General features: G+C 38.1%; 1 protein-coding gene across 4 annotated transcripts; it reads left to right on the top strand.

Moving 5' to 3' along the window:
• The first annotated feature begins 101 nt into the window (after positions 1 to 101).
• On the top strand, positions 102 to 13,881 carry NMS (neuromedin S). 4 transcript variants are annotated; one of them, XM_081947652.1, is made up of 12 exons: positions 102 to 233; positions 6,111 to 6,125; positions 6,922 to 6,977; positions 7,251 to 7,301; positions 8,292 to 8,351; positions 8,444 to 8,470; positions 8,559 to 8,612; positions 9,778 to 9,852; positions 10,638 to 10,673; positions 11,172 to 11,213; positions 11,918 to 11,967; positions 13,502 to 13,881. In XM_081947652.1, exons 1-11 carry the CDS (start codon positions 209 to 211, stop codon positions 11,954 to 11,956), a joined length of 480 nt encoding a protein of 159 aa, XP_081803778.1. In that variant the 5' UTR covers positions 102 to 208; the 3' UTR covers positions 11,957 to 11,967; positions 13,502 to 13,881. The 4 variants fall into 4 exon arrangements, with proteins under 4 accessions (XP_081803778.1, XP_081803775.1, XP_081803776.1 ...); XM_081947649.1 differs by lacking the exon at positions 102 to 233 and having other exon boundaries at positions 4,614 to 6,125; XM_081947650.1 differs by lacking the exon at positions 102 to 233 and having other exon boundaries at positions 4,614 to 6,125; positions 11,172 to 11,235.
• The last annotated feature ends 2,422 nt before the right edge of the window (positions 13,882 to 16,303 follow it).

The raw sequence follows: 16,303 nt of genomic DNA, 5'->3' as shown, positions 1-16,303 counted from the left end.
GGCGGGCGGGCAGGCCTGTAAGGAGGCGGAGAAGGAAGAGAAAGGCGGGAGGGGGAGAAGGCGGCCGCCAACCAGACGGGGCTCCCAGCGGGAGGAGGGAAACGTCTTGGGGGGCTGTGCTGACTCAGCCTCGAAAGGGCGGGCGAAGCAAGGAGGAAAAGCCGGCACCCTGTTCAGTGGAAGTTCAAAAGAAGAGGAGCTTCTTCAAATGCTGCTCCGCCGTGTGGACGGAGGTAGGCGGGAGACAAATCTCGCTTAAACCGCGGTTTCGTTTGTTAGTGAAGCAAAGGCTGACCAGTAATAGCTTTCTTCATAAATGGCGCTTATATGCGCCTCAAGAATGATTGATGGATTGAAAATAGATTGACCCCTCCTCTCTGTGGCAGTCCCTCAAATATTGGAACACTGTTATCATGTCATCCCTGATTCTTCTCTTCACTAGACTAGGCATGCCCAGTTCTTGCAACCGTTCTTCATATGTTTTAGCCTCCAATCCCCTAATCATCTTTGTTGCTCTTTTCTGCACTCTTTCTATGCCTCAACATCTTTTTTTATAGTGTGACCAAATCTGGATGCAGTATTCTAGGTGTGATCTCACTAAGGCTTTATAAAGTGGTATTGGTACCTCATGTGATCTTGATTGAATTCCTCTGTTAATGCAATTTAGTATTAGATTGGCTTTTTTCGCTGCCTTGCACACTGCCAGCTCATATTTAATTGATTGTCCACTAGACTCCAAGATCCCTATTACAGTTACTGTTATTAAGCCTGGTTTTGCCCAATCTATGTACTTTTAGTTTTTCTTGCCTAAGTATAAGACTTTACTTTTTTCTACATTGAATTTCATTTTGCTAGATATTGTTTGTTAGATAGTGTTCAAGTCTGTCAAGATCCATCTGGATCTTGAACCTGTCATCTAGGGTGTTGGCTATTCCTGCCAGCTTAGAATCATCTGCAAATTTGATGAGTTCCCCTTCTATTCCCTCATTTAAGTCATTTATGAAGATATTGAAGAGTACTGGGCCTAAGACGGAACCTTGTGGTACCCCACTACTTACCTCCCTCCATGTAGACGTAGTACCAGTAAGGACTACTTATTGAGTACAGTTTGTCAGCCAGTTACAAATCCATCTGGTGGTGATGCTATCTAGCCCACTTTTTTCTAGCTTACCAAGATGTAAGTTGTGGTCTACTTTGTTGAATGCTTTGCTGAAGTCTTAAGTATACTATGTCCACAGCATTTAGCTGGTCTACTAATTTAGTCACTTTGTCCAAGAACAAAATGAGATTAGTTTGACATGATCTGTTTTTACAAACCCATGCTGACTTCTAGCTATTACTTTCCTCATTTCTAGATGTTCGCAGATCTGTTTTTTGATTATCTTTTCCAATATCTTCCTGGGTATTGATGTTTAATTTAGTTTAATTTTAATATTGATGTGATCTTATCAGGTTTCAGAATTTCTACCCATTACATTACATTTTCATTTCATTACCCTTTGAAATTTGCAGATTACATTTTCAGAGGATTTACCAAGATATTTTGAGTAAGATCTCCATTTTTGCCAGCAGACTTCTGCAAGAGGCCATCCAGGCCAAAAATGGGATGTGGGGGGCATGCACGGCTGCTTGTGCCCTAGTTTGGCTGGCAGGCTGCTGCAGGAGGTGGCCGTCCCATCTCCCTCCCCCCCCCCCCCAGCCTGGCCCGTGGAGGACAACTACAATGCTGATCCGGCCCTCGAAGAAATCCACTTTGACACCCCTGCATTAGAGCAACTTTTCAACTCTTGCTGTGTCTCAAATGCAAATATATGCCTGAGGAGAGATATGATAAAAGTCGAGCTAAGAGTGTGACTAACCTATCCTAAAGGCTCAGCACCACTAATTCTTCAGGATAATTTTCAGTCCCACGTGGATTAAGGCTGCTGAATCTAATTTAAAATCTAGGCTACCATCCTTCTTCAGTTCTTAAAATTGAATACAATTGGGTAAAACAAATCCTGAAGCAAAGGATAAAGGATGCAGGGGGGCAAGCAGATTTAGGAAAGGACCCAGTCTTCCTGTCATCAGCATACAAGATATATTTTCACTGCTACCAATTACCTTACACAGCTAGAAACACCCAGCCATCAGAAAGCATTCCCTTGCCTGATGCCATGCTCTCTCCTCTGCAATATTGGATTGTAAATATAAAAAAGTATCTGAAAAGCTGAAAGGCTCTGTCCTGGAATTTCAGAAAGGGGGAAACTACAAAATATTTTCTCTTTTGTTGCTCCTTTTATTAAGACAGATTCATACTACCTCTGATTAGTAGATATTCTGGTCACCCAAATTCAGACTATACCCAGATGCTGCTCATAGATGAAATACCCCTTGTTATAGCGCACATAACTATTGTTTGTGTGGCAAGAAGGAAGATCTGTTGTACCCTAATGGACCAATCTCCCACAACGCATTCTTTGGAACTATAATCCATTTAAATTTCAGTGGACAGGCTCACAAAAGACAAATCCGAGTACTATTTCGTATGGGACTTATGGTATAATTGGCTAGAGGAAAGAGAAAAAAAGTAGGAAAGCAAGAAAGAGAAGAAGAAAAATCAAGAAACTAAAAAACAAACAAACACAAAACCACAGAATGAACAAGAGGGGGAAACACAAGATAGACTATAGATAAAAATAGTATGAAATAAGAAATATAAGAGGATTAAATGTAGGTATGTAAAATATGTTATGTACAGAATTAATAGAAAAGAGAAGGATATGTAAAACAGTGTGTGTGTTTGTGTGTGTGTATTAGTGGTGGGTTCCGGATCCCGTTGAAACCAGTACGGTTGCAATGGGGCCCGGCATCCTCCACATGAATGTGCATGGTGCACACATGTGTTTTACAGTCCAGCAACGCCTCTGTAAGCCTCCGCGATGCTCCAGCTGCTTGGTGGAGTGTTGCGCAGGTGCTGTACGTGCCGTGCGCATGCATGGAAGCACCAAAGGGTTTAAAGACAGGTAAGGAGCACGGGCGGGCAGGCCCTCTGGAGTACCGTACCGGAACGGTACCCGGTGCTCCGGGCAGGCTCCGGTACACCCATACCAGGGTGTACCACCTGCAACCCACCACTGAGGTGTGTGTGTGTGTGTGTGTATTTTCTTAGATTTTCACGGGTACAGGTATGCAGGTCTTGGCGTATTCGGGTCTTTTCCTGTGTAAGATTGAGAGTATTTTGGCCACGTTTCGACGAGGTCCCGTTCGTCATCTTCAGGCTGGTGCCTTCGGCTTCGTGCTTGTGCGAGCAAAGCGTGATCGGAGCTGCTGTCTTTCTATAAATTTTGGTGGGGGTGTGTGGAGTGCTGGCTTTGTTGCTGTAAGCGGATTGGTTGGCTGTGTTGTAACATCTTGATTAGTTGATGGAGTTGATGTTTGCAGATTAGTCGGCTGTTTCGTAACATCCTGTGTGGCTGAGGTACTGGCTGTGTACCTATTGTTCTTTTGTGTTGTAACGATCTGGGTAATGGGCTGTGTGATATCATCCTGAGCTCTATTATAGTGATATCCTGAGTCCTGTGCTGCAACCTCCTGGGATGGTTGGCTGCGTTGTAACATCCTGAGCCTTTGCGTTGTAACCTCCTGAGTTCTGTGATATAATGTCCTGAGCAGATGGCTGTGGTGTAACATCCCGGGCTTTGGTTTGGTTCCGAGTTTGCATGGCCAGAACACAAACTCGGTCTGCCCTTGTTACCTCACATCTTGATTACTGCAACATACTCTACTTGGAGCTCCCCTGGAAAACCAATCAGAACAAGCCTACCTCACATGTCCACGTCTCACTCTTGCTTTGCAAGCTGCCCTGGTTGCTGGTGTGCCATTCAAAATCCTAGTTGTGACTTATAAGGCCACATTTGGCTTTCAGCTTGGTATTTGAGAGCCTGCCTGTTTCCCACACTTGCTGCCTGGCTAGTATGATCTGGCAGAATTGGCACGTCTCATTTTTCTCAAGAATGTGTCATCTTTTGGGAAGTATGCCCTATGTATAGGAGCACCTGTCCTGAACAATGAGATCCCCCCCTCCCCGAGATCAATACATCTCCAATCGGAGGGCATTTTGGAAGAGCTTGAAAACGTGGTTTTATTTCTATGTCTTGGGATGGGAAGGTTGAGACTCCTGTTTGTGCTCTTTTTATATCTTATGATTGTTGTATGGTTTGCCTTCATATAGTTGTTTTGTAATTCATATTTGTTCTGTAATTTAACTATATTTCATTGATTTTATGTTCTATATTCTTTGAGAAACCCAGAATCAGTTGAAATTATATGCTGACTTTCGCCCTTTGAATAGACTCTATTGACAGAATGGAAAGGTGATCAATATGATTCTGTTTAATGTAAGCCTTAATGTTTAAAATACCACATATTTTATGTTTATGATTTCTTGCCCTATAAAAAGTGCAGACTGGATTTCTGAGAATCTTGCCCAGTGCAATTCTGAAATTGGAAAAAGGGCTGTTCATGATACAGAGAGGATCTGGCAATCAATTCTGTTTACCTGGCTAAAGAGTAACCTAGCCACAAGTGGGATGATTTATCTAATTACTAAGGATAATTAGAACATGATAAGAAAAATATATCTTAATCACTATCTCTCAAGTTCCTATTGATTTTGGGTTTCAATAAGGCTTTTCTGTGCTGAACTATTGACTGCCAGCCAGCAAGATAGAAACCCCAGTAATATGTAGGCTCAGGCAGAAAATATCCAGTGAATATGTAGGCTCAGGCAAAAATTAGTCTTTTTTACTAATATTTTAAGGCAGCAACTATAAATGTAATCACAGGGTTGGCTCAGGTTGAGATAAGGAATCTACTAAACAAGTGACAAATCCAAAAAACAAGACAAAACACAAGGTGAGGTAGAAGCTAGATTTTAAGCATGACATGGCAAGATAAACATGTTAGAACTGTAGTTTGGGGCGGGAAAAAAACCTCAGTATTGGCTCCCATGGAGTGAGCCTCCATTCAATATATAGCTGTGAGAGTTTACTTTCCAGTATTGGTTCTTTTGTAAGGTAGTTTGTTGGCAAGTCTCTCAGATGTGCTCAGTTCTGTCCTCTGAGTTATGTCCTCCTGTCCGCATGCTCACATTTGCAAACTGGTAGCGAAGGTAAGTTGATTTCACCCCTGCTGTTGAATTACAAATAATACTAATTGCTTCCTTTTTGCTTTCTTAACATATGAGCCATGGTGGCACAGTTGTTAGAATGCAGTACTGCAGGCTACTTCTGTTGACTGCCTACTGCCTGCAGTTTGGCAGTTTGATTCTTACCGGCTCAAAGTTGACTTAGTCTTCCATCCTTCCAAGGCTGGTAAAATGAGGACTCAGATTGTTGGGGACGATATGCTGACCAGTGGTGGGTTGCTAACCAGTTTACTACTGGTTCGCTAGTGATCTCGCTCGCGCACCGCTTCTACGCATGCACAGAAGCGTCCGGGCGGGCGGGTGGAGCCTCCTGCCGCCGTTACTACCAGTTCGGCCAAACCAGGAGTAACCCACCTGTGATGCTGACTGTGTAAACTGCTTAGAGAGGGCTGTAAAGCACTGTAAAACGGTAGATAAGTCTAAGTCTAATATAGAAACTGATTTCAGTGTCTGTTGGAAGTATGATTAAGTCTGTATCCAATTGTCCTGCTGGGACTGCTTATTTGAGCCACACTACTTCACCAGAAAAATTTAAAGGCACTTCCCTTTCCCGCTTGGCTATGTCCTAGTCCCCCTCGCCTCTCTGTCCTTTTAAAGGACTTTCATTCTGTATATAAAGATCTAACTAATTGGTAGACTTGCTGAGAGTTGATGGGGGGAAACTTTGCTTCTTAAATAAAAACACAGCATGAAGCTTAATGAGAAAACGAGGATACTGTGAGGCCCTGATTGGTTCTTTTTTCAGTGTTGCAAATAAAGATGCCTCTTGAGTTTAGACTAGGCATAGAAAGATTAGTAGCAACCTGGCTGCTTCATGAACTTGAATTGGTGGTACAGAAAAGTTTGGATTTGATTTGGTGGATGAAAATGAAACAGTCATTTCCTCCTTTCTCTTTGGTCTTTGTAATCTGCTTTTGCACAGGACAATTCACTTCAGGTAAGAATCATTTTTACTCCATATCTATTTAAGATGTTTGTGTATTGCCCAAACTCTATGGGTGATTTACTGTACAAATTAAAAACACCTTGTAGATATCCTGTCTGCGTATGGTGTACTTCTTGTTTTTATAAAAAGTCAAAGACTAACATGGAATTCTTGTTTTAAGAACGTTACCATAAGAGATACAACTCTTGTGCTGAATAAATGAGATACTGATTTTCCTTGAGTCATATTTAACACTTTTAGTGTTTTTCAATCAATGGACTAAGAATGATTAACAGGCTTTGCATTTCCTTCTTTTCTTTGCACAAATTCAGTGCAAGTGAACTTTCAATCTCTGAGCTATCCAAGGTCCTGAATAGAACATGGCAACCATGTCCATTTCTATGGATAATTTTTAGATAAAAGTTTTGGTTGAAACAATTCATGAAAATTAATTAATTAAAACCAGATCACCACTCTTTAAAGTATGCATTCATATGTGTAGATGTATTCCCTTTCTCTTCTTCCTTCTCAGTTACGTAATATTGGTTTATTTTTGTATCTCAATTTAAAGGTTTTTGTTCTTTTATAAGTGAGAGTGGGAGTTAATTACAGAATTAACTTTTTAAATGCTAAATTCAAATTTAAAGTTCTAGGAAAGAAAGTGATATGATTCTCTGATCAGAGGATTTTGTTTGATCTATAATATACAAGTTTTTTCAGGAGTGTATGCATTTTCTTTATGTTAATTCAGATGAAATCAATCATGCTTTACCACATCAAATGTTCACCTATTATTTCACTTTAACAGGATTTCCTCAGACTTTTGCCAGCTATCTGGGTGAATCAAATGTTCCTAAAAACGAGGTACATAACATTTAACATATTTTCCATGTTTCTGCCAGAAAAATATAAATAATAGTACATCCATGGAAAATACAAAATCTACTGCAGTTAGAGAAGAAAGGCCATATACAGTAGTGGTTACTGTGTGCAAATGCATGTTAATAAATGGTTATAGGAGCAAAATATACAAATATGGACTGCATATGAACTAATGTTAGAACTTATAATATCATAATGTCTTGCACAAGTTTTTAACTAGATTAGAAGTTTCTCTTTTTCCTACTTTTGCTCTAGAGGCTGGCACTATGTTTCAGTCAGTGGACAGAACTCTTTGAACAATCTCAGGTAAAAATGTCTAATTAGTTTAGAACCATAGAGTAATCATCAATGTAAATGCGTTCAAAATGTGTGCACATTCACCCGCATGCTATTAATTTTATTTTTCTAAAAACCTCTTTCAAGCAAATAATTAATGTAAATTATTTGCCCTTCTCTAATACTGAAACATAAGCATTTGTTTTTCCTTCAGCAATTTTCAGTAAAATTGCTGTATTTCGCAACCTATCCATGCACATATTAGTTCATATTAAGTAACTACACTTTCCAGCCTATGCACTATTTGGCTATGGGTCAACTAATCAACTAACATTGTTGGAACCACAACCCCACATAAAAAAGCAGTGTGAAAATAACACAACATAAGGAATAATCTAACATTCAGTCTTAGTGTCTGAATGTGGGTATAAAAAGTAATTTTATATTTAAAAGTATTTATTAAAAGCTGTTGATTTACTTTGAACTCTTCTTTGACTGTCCTTGGCTACTTTAGATCATACACTATAAAATGATCTATTGTAAACCTTTATATTCTGCTAGTATATGTTTTAACATTCCAGTCTATTTTTATAGTGATCATGCCACGGGTAAGAGATGAATAATTAACATGTTTCACATTTTAAACTGTTGCTTCATAAAATGTTTTTATAATGTTATGTTAATAAATGATGCAATAAAGTGTAGAAAATGGCAAATATTTACTAATAAGCAGCTGTGGGAATTATAAAAAAATAATATAAATGTTTTGTATGTTACTATTCTTATTAATATATTAATTTAACACTAAAATTAGTTTAGAAGTTCTTTGTATTTTTTTTTAAAAAAAGCTTACATCTATAATAATATATCAAGGTGATCCTGAAGAACTTTCCCTTTGATCAGTTTGGACAATTATTCTCAAAAATTCTCTCATGGATGGATGGGAATATTTCAGGGAAAATTGAGATCAAATAATATCATCAACAGCAGAATTATTTTTGAAATACATTTTCCCTCCAGATTTCCAGTGCGTTTTTGGATTTTTGTAACTCCATGTTTGACAGCCTGCAGATAGATGAGGTAAGGTGATTGTTCTTCTTGCAAACGGTACTGTAATATTGTGTTGGTAATAATTATTATTAATCTAATATGATCATCATTGTCCTTCTTAGGAAAATAATCAGGAATTGTATAAAAGAGTGAGTATTAATTTTTAAAAATAGAATTGATATGCACAATATTTTAATTGAAACACTATAAGATACTAAAATAGCTCTTTTTATGCAGTTTTTGTTTCACTACTCTAGAGCTCAAGACCCAACATATCCACTTAAAACTGGGGTTAGTACTTTAACATATTCATTTGTTATACATTTTTAATATACAAAAAAGTAGACAAAGGTATATAAGATAACACATATCTCTTCAGTGTATTTATAACTTCTTTAAGCAGCATGTCAGTAAAGTAAAATGAAAGGATCTTCCATGGATATTTTCAAGGAGGGGGCAAATAATGCATTTTTCATTATTTTAATGAACTCTTGGTATGCTGCAGATGCTTGATGTCTTCTGTAATTTATATTGTAATTTCAGGATATTTTTTAAAAATCAAAGGATTAGTTTCATGAGTCAAATTGACTACAAACAATGATGTAAATGTCTGTTTATCAAAAGCTTTCTGTAATATGCAATATGTAATATGCAAAATTGAGCCCCTTGCACCTTTCTTTAGATTTTCCTTCCTGATGATTCATAATTGTACCTACATACATTCAATATTATCAGTCACTACTTCTTTCATTAATATTTGTCAATAATAAAAAGAATAATTTGGCTAGAACAGTGATTACTGTGCTGGTGACAAGACAAGCAATAGATACTGACCTTACGTAAATTTTCAAGTGGTTCAGCCAGTGGTGGGATTCAATTTTTTTTACTACCGGTGCTGTGGGCGTGGCATGGCTTGGTGGGCGTGGCAGGAGAAGTATCCTGTAAAATCTTCATTCCCACCCCACTCCAGGGGAAGGTTACTGCAAAATTCCCTCCCGATCAGCTGGGACTCTGGGAGGCAGAGAATAGATGCAGAGTGGAGTCAATCAGAGGTCGTATTTAACAGTTCTCCGAACTACTACTACTACTCCAAACTACTCAAAATGTCCGCTACCAGTTCTCAAGAACTGTTCAGAACCTGCTGAATATCACCACTGGGTTCAGCTAAAGGCAGAGAGCAAAGGTGGGTGATATAGATAGAAACATAGCACAAACAAGACGCCCAGACTTGAAGTAATATGCAGCTTCATCCTCAGGTGGGCTCAGATTTATCTGCATGCAACTCTTGTCCCCAGTCAGTATGTCTGTTTCAGACCTCTAAAAGGCTCCAATTTATGGATGTTTACATTAGAAATATTCGTGCATCAAACCAGCTAGCTGGTATCTAGATTTTAGATATTACTTATTCTAATATTCTAACATCTAAAGTAGCATTCACAATATCTTTTTGTTATAGTCATTCCCTCTACATCCTTTAATGAGCCTCGCTCCAAAGCTCTCGGACAGAAGAAAGAAAAGGTTCCTTAATCCAGTATGCATTCAGATATTCCACATTATTTTGCGTCTTTTAATTTACATTTTCACCTTTTTAAAGACATTGTGTCAAGTGATCAGCTTGTGAGCAATTACTAAAGAAAAATACTATTCCACTTCCCTTCTTTTCTTCAACATTTTTCTTTCTTTCTACGTATATTCCATCCTTTCTATCTTACCCAGTCTTTCTCACTTTGCTGTTTATTTAAACTCAGTCAAAAAAAATAAATGTTATGCCTGTTATGAATAGTGGCCAACTCTTGATACTCTTCATGCTTAAGGCTTCAAACCCATATATTGTCCATATTCTATTCTCTTTGTTGGTACAGGAGCATAATACCCTGTATTATCATGATATGATAGAGTACTTGTCTAAAGTGAGTTGTAATAATTATCAACTAGCAACCAGTTCAATAAATAAAAATAATTATAACTTGTGACTGGGTTAAAATTCAGTAAATAATAAAAGAGAGAGGGGGAGAGCAAAAGTCCTAGCACAAATAAAAAAATATAAGATATGACTGTTATTGAGATTACTATTATGTTCAGGAGCATGTGTCTGCTATTTTGGTTGAAGTGGCCAAAACGTGCTTTCTGTTTGTAACATGGTCAAAAAATTATTTCCAATAAATTAAAGATGTTTATTATTCTCACTCTGTTTCAAACATTGCCTTCTTTCGTTTTTTGAATGCTCTGTTTAATACAGTACAATGGAACTACTATTAACAGGATACAAACTGAAGACATTTAGCTAATGAAATTCACATGTGTTCTCTCCTGCAGGAATGGCAGATTGCTGCAGCAGAATTCAGGAAAAGGGTAATGTTAAAATGCAGATCTTATTGTTATATATAAATATTATTGCCAATTCCCAATCTTTTGATGGGGATTTGGACTGATTGATCACAATCAGCAAATTAAAGATACAGATGCCAGGAACCATGTTTTGTATTGTATGTGAGACCTCTGAATCTTATACCATCTATTATATCTCACAGCCCATTGTTGTGTGTGCATATAATATGGCCTTGGGCTATTGGATGAAGACTTGCAGCTCCAAAATGTTTGTTACCACTTTCACCTCCTCTGAAGTATTCATTATTTTTAATGTCAGAGAGAAGGAGGGAGGGAGGGAGGGAGGGAGGGAGGGAGGGAGAGAGAGAGAGAGAGAGAGAGAGAGAGAGAGAGAGAGAGAGAGAGAGAGAGAGAGAGCACATGACATCATGTTTCTGTCACACACAGTAGAACTGTTTGAGAACTGTTCACTTATATTGAGTTTTGAAGTATTTTATTAAATCTCTCTTATTTATTTTACAGGATGGTTTGGATGATTTAGGACGATCCTTTTTTCTTTTCAGGGTATTAATTTTTCTGTTTCCTTGTAAGAAGAAACTTCATTTTAATTTACAGCCATTTTGTTATAAAATAAAAATGGAAACCATATTTATAGGTTATAACAAATTATATAAACCCTACACAAATGAATTTCTGTTCCCCCAAATTAAAAAGCTAATATATTATACTAATTAAAAGCTTGATGAGGAATAAAATAGCCTAGTCAAGAAATCTAATTAAAATATTTCTGTGCATAATAGCAAAATATAATTATGTTTAGTAGTCTCTCCTTTGAAATTGACTGAGGAAGAAGCCAAAATAAGGTATTACATTGTACTAGTTGAGTCATAATATGGCACTCTCATTATTTAAGTGGAATAAATGATGTTGAGACGGGGAGGGAGTATGCAATAGGATGGTGAAGGAGGGATTAATTGAAACATAGGCCCATCTTTCTTGCTAATTTGGCAGTTTAATTCTCACTGGCTCAAGGTTGACTCAGCCTTCCATCATTCTGAGGTTGGTAAAATGAGGACCCAAATTGTTGGGGACAATATGCTGACTCTGTAAACTGCTTAGAGAGAGCTGTAAAGCACTATGAAGCGGTATATAAGTCTAAGTGTTATTGATATTGTTAATTACCTAGTGCCTAATTTTATTGCAAACTAAGTACAAACTGGTATCTAATAAGGAATATTATCAAGCACCATCTTATTATTCATTTTCAGCCTAGAAATGGAAGAACTGTTGATACAGATGACAAATAGGCCACTAGAAGGTGATTTTTATTTATTTATAAGAATAGTATTTCTTTATTCATATAATTACACACTTTCTGTCTTTGGAAATGTTATCATAAGATGCAGCTTGGAACAAATTGTTACATATTTATTTAGTCCTTGTAGCATTTTCAGGGGACATTGTATTTGTCCTGCATGAATCATTTTTAACAGCATCATCTGTAGGATCTATATGATCATACATATTCCTACCTATAAAGGTATTATTCATGTTGCTTATGTCTTATTCATCAGGAAGAGCTGTAGTCACTGCTATGCTTCTCTAACATGATGCCTTTGTAACACTTCACAATATTCATTCATTCACTCAACAGATAATTCTATACCCATAATCATTTAAGTGAGTTGATGTTTTGCAATGTGTACTTAGTACTACTGAGTAGCTTTAGTCTATAGAAAGCAAGGTTTCTAAAACCTCCTAAGCTATATTGTAGCTACGAATGCTGCATGGAGATGTTATCAAGACATCAGGAGTTGAGTTTCATTTGAAGGAGGCCCTATTTAATTTATTGATGTTAATTATTATTATTTTCTTCCTAAAATTACCGTATTTTTTGGAGCATAAGATGTACCGGAGTATAAGACGCACCAAGGTTTTGAAGAGGCAAATTAAAAAAAAAGTTTTTGTACTCTGCAGACCTCCCCAAAACAGTCAGTTTTTTGTGAAAACAGGCCCATTCCTCCCCCAAAAGGCATGAATAGCCTTCAGGGGGCTTGCAGAGTGCTCCTGGGAGGGGGGGAAACAAGCTAAAAAGGGCCCATTTTTTGTAAAAAAAAGGGGGGGCACGGATAGCCTTTAGGAAGCTTATAGAATGCTCCTGGGGGATGGCGGGGTAAAACTGAGCAAAAAAACGGGCCATTTTTCCACTCATTTCTGCCCTACTCAGCCCCAGGAGCTCTCTAAAAGCTTCCTAGAGGCTCTGCACGGCCATTTTGGTGAAGGGGGCAGGGTTTCGGGTGGCAAAAATGCTGTATTCAATGTATAAGATGCACCCAAATTTTCAGCCTCTTTTTTGAGGGAAAAAGGTGCGTCTTATACTCCGAAAAATATGGTAATTGTTGGAAATATGGACCATTTTCAAAAGCAACATAGGCTGAATCTGGCCCAAGGTGGATATAATTTAGGGGTTCTCAATCCATCCTTTATTAGAGATTACTTGTCTGAGCTATAAATTACTTCACATAAAGTATTTATGCCTGTTATATATTAATCCTTATTTTTGTAGTAATGTGTGTACCAGAACTGTCATAAAATTAAAGGACTGAACCACTGGTCTCAATCCCAAATAACATTAAGAAATAATACGGTTTGATTTCAGCTTAGCTTTATGACTCCCAGGCTGATCGCTCCCTCATATGCATGGCACAATCTTAGTATACAAATTAATATTTCATCAGAGATTCACATAGTAAATAATGGTACATTTGGATAGGAAAGTTTGTTTGCATCATATTTTAAGTGCTTATAGTCCTCTAAAGACTGAACATAATTTAAAATGTAATTCTTTTCAGATTTCTGCAGAAGATATATCCATGTTTGGCTATTTTCTCCTTTACTTTCTACTATGAAAACTATGAATATTAACAGAGATTGTTCTGTATCATGTGAAGTCACATACAATAAATTTGCAGCTATCCATTTTGTTGGAAAAATGTGTGTGGGTGCTCAAAGATAATCTTTTCAGCTTCACTTCATTTCCAAATTAATTATTATAAAGAATTGCATATGACCGATTCGACAAATTACTTAGAACTAAAAATCAAGTTTACAGTTGGTTAACCCGAATAATATGAAATTTAGAAGATAAAAGTGGATATTCGCTGTGTTACAATCCAATTTATCATGCTTGTTCCATTTTAAGTTCTAATTCAATGGCAAAAGCTATCACATTAAAGTAATGAGATTGCTTAAAAGGAAATTTGCATTCTTCTTTGAAGGCATTAATTTAGATTGCACAAAAATGCTATTGAATACAAAATAATTACATAGTTTCTCTTTTAATGCAGTCTGGAGATACATACAAGGTGCTTCAGAGCAGATGGGCAATTCTAGGTTAGAATTGTTTGGCTAAACGTTAAGCTCTTCCTTTTCCTCTTCAGGAAACAGGAAACAGATTACACTAAAAAGAAATAAAAAAAAGCAAGCATTTAGGGACATACAGGTAGATAAATCAGGGAAAGATAAAAGCCTGACAAATTACAAACATACTGTGCTTAGGCTTTAGCTGGTCTTTAGAGGTCTTCTAGTCCAGTCCCCTGCTGAAGCAGAGGGACCTATATCATTTCAGAAAAGTGACTGTCTAGACTAGGGGAGTCAAACTCACTGCCCGCAGGCATCACACGCTGGCCCCACCCATCCCATTTAGCAAAGGGGGGGGGAATCAAGTGGCAACATGACAACGCGAGTTTGACACCCCTGATCTAGTCTCTTAAAAATATCCAGTGATGGAGTATCCACGATTTCTGGAGGAAAGCTATTCCAGTGGTTAATTGTCCTCACTGTTAAAAAGTTTCTCCTTAATTCCAGGTTGCTTCTCTTTTTGATTAGTTTCTAACCAGTTTCTTGTCCTGCCCTCTGGGGCTTCGGAGCACAAAATTGTGCGCGCACCGAATTGGCAGTAATGCTGGCATAAACCCACCCCTGTTCCAGATGTCAGATTCCCACCACCCAGCACCAGTTCAGTGATTCCTTCCCCTCCCCCCCCAGGAGGGAGAGGGGGAGAGAAACAGAAAGAGGCAGAGAGAGAGGAGGGAGAGAAAGATGAAGGAAAAAGAGAGAGGGAGGGAGAGAGGCAAAGAGAAATAGGGAGACAGAGAGAGAGGGGAGAGAGAATGGGAAAGAGAGAAAGAGATAGAGATAGAGAGGGAGGGAAAGAGAAACAGTAGCAGAAAGAGGGAGGGAGGGAAACGGAGAGAAGGAGATGGAGGGAAAGCGAGAAAGAAACAGGCAGAGAGAGGGAAGAAGAAAAAATGGAGGGAAAGAAAGGGAGGGAGAGGGGGGAAAGAAGGAGGGAAAGAAATGATATTACAAAAGCTTTTATTATTGCAAAACGTTAATATTTCAAAAGCAGAAAAAAATGAAGGTGTATAAGAGTGCATTTATCACATTTTTCTTAGAATAATGATCTGAACTCTGCGTTGTTTATCGTTATTTTAGGTAGTAAAACCTCATTATTCAGGTTAAATTGCCATGTTGGCACTTTGTGATAAATAAGTGGGTTTTGGGTTGCAGTTTCGGCACTCGGTCTCTAAAAGGGCTGCCATTACTGACATAGAACATACAGTAGAATAATGAGATTGGAACAGACCTTGGAGATCTTCTAGTCCAGGGGTGTCCAAACTTGGGAACTTTAAGACTTGTGGACTTCAACTTCCAGAGTTCCCCAGCCAGCCATGCTGGCTGGGGAATTCTGGGAGTTGAAGTCCACAAGTCTTAAAGTTCCCAAGTTTGGACACCCCTGTTCTAGTCTAAACCTCTGCTGAAGCAGGAGATCATATATCATTCTGGACAAATGGTTGTCCAGTCTCTTATCAAAAAGCTTCAGTGATGGCGCAACCACAACTTCCGGAGGCAAGCTGTTCCACTGATTTAGTTGTTCTCACTGCCAGGAAATTTCTTTTCACTTCTAAGTTGGACCATTCTTTAATGATCTTCCACGCTTTATTTCAATGTACATTTTGTATAGTACAGAGAAATAAGAGAGACTTTGAGATCTAACATAGGAAAACAAAGTTCATATTTAACACAATATTCTTATAAGTTTACCTATCTTTTCAGATGTAACTGATTCCCGAAAACATTCCCTCTGCCTCACTCCCTAGTGAACTTCTTGGAATCTCCAGGATGAGGAAAGATCTTCCCTTATCCTGGAGATTCCAGGAAGTTCTGAGGCCATTAAATATAAGTAGTCTTTGACCTATGACCACAATTGGGCCCAACATTTATGTTGCTAAGTGAAACCTTTGTTAAGTGAAATTTGCCCCATTTTACGACCTTTCTTGCCACAGTTAAGTGAATCATTGTAGTTATTCAGTTAGTAACACAGTTATTAAGTGATTTTGGCTTCCCCCATTCACTTTGCTTATCAGAAGATTATAAAAAGTGATCACAAGACCTCAGGACTCTTCGACCGTCATGAATCAGTTGCCAAACTTCTGAATTTTAATCATGTGACCAAGTAGATGCTGCAATGGTCATAAGTGTAGAAAATGGTCATGTCACTCTTTTCTGTGTCGTTGTAACTTTGATCAGTCACTAAATGAACTATTGTATCTTGAGGTCTATGTGTAAGACAGAATTCCAAACTTTTTCCC

Source organism: Natrix helvetica (genome assembly GCF_964273705.1).
Source record: "Natrix helvetica genome assembly, chromosome: 3".
Taxonomy (NCBI): Eukaryota; Metazoa; Chordata; class Lepidosauria; order Squamata; family Natricidae; genus Natrix; species Natrix helvetica.
The sequence above is the reverse complement of the archived record's forward strand: the minus strand, read 5'-3'. Positions and strand labels throughout refer to the sequence as shown.